General features: G+C 48.5%; 1 protein-coding gene across 1 annotated transcript; it reads left to right on the top strand.

The window, feature by feature from the left end:
* Positions 1-366: 366 nt before the first annotated feature.
* On the top strand, positions 367-4,002 carry LOC121965496 (bromodomain adjacent to zinc finger domain protein 1A-like; the record flags this gene model as incomplete). Its single annotated transcript, XM_042515635.1, has 4 exons — positions 367-1,223; positions 2,527-2,805; positions 3,348-3,509; positions 3,901-4,002. Coding segments are annotated over exons 1-4 (656 nt in total), but the record flags the coding sequence as incomplete, so codon positions are not given.
* Between the last annotated feature and the right edge of the window lie 27 nt (positions 4,003-4,029).

Here is a 4,029-nt window from a genome sequence, read left to right as displayed (position 1 = left end):
GAACACAACACCTCAAACGCCCGCATTTCCCGCGGTCTTTTAAAACTCTCTGTCCGGAGTGGATCTGTCATAGATGGGTCTGGTACCTGGATCTGTTATAAATCCGTTTGGTACCTGGATCTGTCATAGATGGGTTCGGTACCTGGATCTGTCATAGATGGGTTCGGTACCTGGATCTGTCATAGATGGGTTCGGTACCTGGATCTGTCATAGATGGGGTTTTTTTTTTTTTTTGAAACCAAAGTAATAACCAGTAGCGATCTCAGCATCTGAGATTCAACAATCTCAGTGTCACTACTTACGATGACAATCAACATACAACATCACACAACTTTGTCAGTGCTAGATAATCATTAGGTGCTGGGTTTGGACCTTCTGACTTAATTTACCCCAAAGGGAAAAGAGGAGAAGAGTCAGGTTAAGTCATAGGTCATAGGTCATAAGTCATAGGTGGGTTCGGTACCTGGATCTGTCATAGGTGGTTTTGGTACCTGGATCTGTCATAGGTGGGTTTGGTATGTGGATCTATTATAAATGGGTTTGGTACCGATCACGTGACGTTTCGAAACCCGTCTCGAGCAATACGTGCCAAAGCCGGAAGTGACGAAAGGTTTCGAAACAGTTCGATCTTGGGTGTCGAAATTGCCGTCTCTATCTGACGCTGAGATTTCCGAGCTTTCAGCGGGTCCCTGAAGGACTCTCAAACTTGGTCAACAAGCGGCGGAGCTCCGCGCTTCATCCCGGGACTTCTGCTTCACTTTAACCGGGAGATTCTCCGGTAAACGGGTCCCCGCTCGGTTCAGTCCGTCACACAGAGTGTCTGCTGAGGTGTACCGGGAGACGGCGCCGGTAGAGCCGCGGTTTGTCCCGTCAGAGCCGGTAGAAACGGAGCGGAGCTCAGCGTCTCGCCGACAGGAGCACACTTCCATGTGGGCAGATTATCAGCGACTCTCCGAACAAAAGACCCGCTCCGCTGCGCTCCTCCCCGGCCGCCCCCGCGACCCCGGCTCCACTCCGGGACCGGAGGCCGCTCCGTGAGTTCGGTCCGGTCCGCCTGAAACGGTTTCCCTCCTTTTTTTTCTTTTTCAAAGAGCCGCCGGTGGCCGCGAGATGCCGCTTCTTCACCGCCGAGCCTTCATCCGGCAGAGCCCGCCGGCCGACCTGCGGCCCGACGAGGAGGTCTTCCTCTGCAAGATCACCCACGAGATCTTCCGGAGCTACGAGTGAGTCTGTCTTACCTGTCTGTCCTCACCTGTCCTTCCTCCTGTGGACAAACACCCGGTACTCTCCGGTTCAGACCGACAGTCGGTCCGCTGGCAAACTTCCACACCAGATAAACTTCTTCAAATAAACTTTAAACTTCTTTCAAGACGTCGAATAAAAGTTTAATCTGCCGATGAACCGCTGAGAGGCCGTCCGCCGGCGGGAAACTGTGTGGGTCAGGTACCTGGAGCTGCACGCGGACAGGTGAACCCTGAGGCTAATATTAGCCGGACTTAGCTCGCTCGCTGAGCTAACGATGCTAGCTGCGTTAGCTCCCCGTTAGCCGAGAGCAGAAAGAGGCCGCTGTCACTCAGCGCCGTGTCAATAAAGTTTCAACTGTTTACCAACTCACCTGAGCATAAACACACACACACACTCTGGCGTCACACAGGTGAAAAACAATTAAGGTCCTGTATTGAAAATGATACCCAAGTAAAGTAAGGGACTGTATTCAGGAAAAAGTACTGAAAGTAATAAAAGTAAAAGTACCCGATACTGAAAATATCTAAAAACTCCAAATTATCTTAAAACAGCAGAAAAGGGCACCCCGGAAATAATAAATGTGTATTTTTAATGATTATTTAAAATGATGTAAATTACCCCAAAACCTCAAAATCACTTAAAAAAGGGAAAATGTATTTTTCATATATAACGAGGATGATACTGGACACAAACCGAGGCCAAAAAAAAATTTTTTGTTCTGTTCTTTAAGAGTATTTTGGGGGGGGCTTTATTCCTTTATTTGAGGGGACATTTCAAGCATGAAAGGGGACAACATGCTGCAAAGGGCCGAGGCCGGGATCGAACCCACGGCCGCTGCAACGAGAACACAGCCTCTGTGTGCGGGCGCCCGCTGAGCTGCTGGACGTCCCCTTAAAACTGAGATTTATGATGTTAACATTTAGCTACTGACACCACCGTCTGTCCAACATGTCTCTGTGCTGAGGGACTGTCCCCTGTCAGACTGTCCTCTGTTAGGCTGTCCTCTGTCAGACTGTCCTCTGTCAGGCTGTCCTCTATTAGACTGTCCTCTATTAGACTGTCCTCTGTCAGACTGTCCTCTTTCAGGCTGTCCTCTATTAGACTGTCCTCTATTAGACTGTCCTCTGTCAGACTGTCCTCTTTCAGACTGTCCTCTATTAGACTGTCCTCTGTCAGACTGTCCTCTGTCAGGCTGTCCTCTGTCAGACTGTCCTCTGAGACACGATGCAGTCTGATGTTTCCTGAGTAGAGTTTGACATGGGACTCTGTCTGTGTCCTCAGCGAGTTCTTCGAGAGGACTATCCTGTGCAACAGTCTGGTGTGGAGCTGCGCTCTGACGGGTCGGGCGGGCCTCACCTACCTGGAGGCGGTGGAGAGCGAGCGGCGGGCGAAGCAGAGCCTGCAGAGCTTCCCTCCGTCCCTGCTGGTCCCTCTGCTTCACCTGGCCGCCCTGAGCCGCCGCTGCAGGCTGTCCGAGGTCTGCGAGGACGTTTACACCTTTGTCAAAGACCGCTTCTTCCCCGGAGAGACGGTGGACGTCACGGGACGCAACGGAGCCAGGTACTGAGGGCTGGAGGAGCTGGGCGGGCACATTCACACTGTGCACGGACTCAGAGCTCCGTTCACACAGATTCAAATGAAAAGGCTCATGCTCAGAGTTCACATTTTGAATTTACAAATGTATGGAAACATACATTCATTTCTGAGGGTTTTCAACATTTTAGTTATTATCCTGGTTATAATCTCACTCATTATCCCTGTTATAATCTCAGTTATTACTCCGGTTATTTTCCAGGTTATAATGTTATTGTCACGGTTATAATCTGAAATTATTCTCCCAGTTATAATCTGGGTTTGATCTCAGTTATTATTTTGAGAAGTTCAGATATATATTTTCATATTTAAGGAGTGCTGTAGGTTTTGTCGTGTCAGGAGACGTGTTCGTATGTGCATGTGTTTACATGTTCACGTGTTCCTGTGTTAGTATGAAGATGACATCAGTCTTTACTTTAACCTTTAACTATTCTGTCAGAGTTCAGGTGAAGTGATGTGCGTGTGTGTGCGTGTGTGTGTGTACGCGTGTGCGTGCACGTGCGTGTCAGACTTGCGTGTGAGATCCTGCAGGTTGACTCTCCTCACTCCAGCGCTAATGGAGCGCCGGCCGCTAACGGCTATGCCAAACCAGCTGCCGACGACGCCATCGTGATCAGCGACAGCGACGAGGAGAGCGACGCCTTCCAGAGTCCCACGGCAAAGGTCAACGGGTCAGTAGGTCAAAGGTCATCTGGGTCTCAGGGGTCAGAGTTCATAATGCATGTGGAGGATGTGTCAATACTTTTGGAGGGCTGTTATTGTCATTGTCTTTTTCTTTCTTAACAATTTGGGGATTTGAGGTTGTTTTTTCTTTTTTTTAAATAATCAGTTTTTTGGGTCTGTTCTTTTTTGTTATATTTTTCAAGATTTTTCAGCATTCTGCACTTTAACTTTTCATACTTTTAAAAGTTTTACTTTTCATAGTTACAGTACAACTTTCAGTTTAAACTCAAGTACCATTTTTTAGTGCAGGACTTTTAATGTCAGAGTATTTTCACAGTGTGGTTTAGTACTTTTACTGCAGCACAGGATCTGAATACTTCCTCCTCCACTGGTCAGCAGGAAGAAGACGAAGCCTCTGAGTCCGTCAGTGTTCAGATACACAGTGAGGCTGAAGAGGGACGAACACAGCGAGCCGTTCACTGTGAGAGCCAATCAGATCAGGTGAGACACTGTGACATCATCCATACC

Source organism: Plectropomus leopardus, unplaced genomic scaffold (assembly GCF_008729295.1).
Source record: "Plectropomus leopardus isolate mb unplaced genomic scaffold, YSFRI_Pleo_2.0 unplaced_scaffold2023, whole genome shotgun sequence".
NCBI classification, from domain to species: Eukaryota; Metazoa; Chordata; class Actinopteri; order Perciformes; family Serranidae; genus Plectropomus; species Plectropomus leopardus.
The sequence above is the reverse complement of the archived record's forward strand: the minus strand, read 5'-3'. Positions and strand labels throughout refer to the sequence as shown.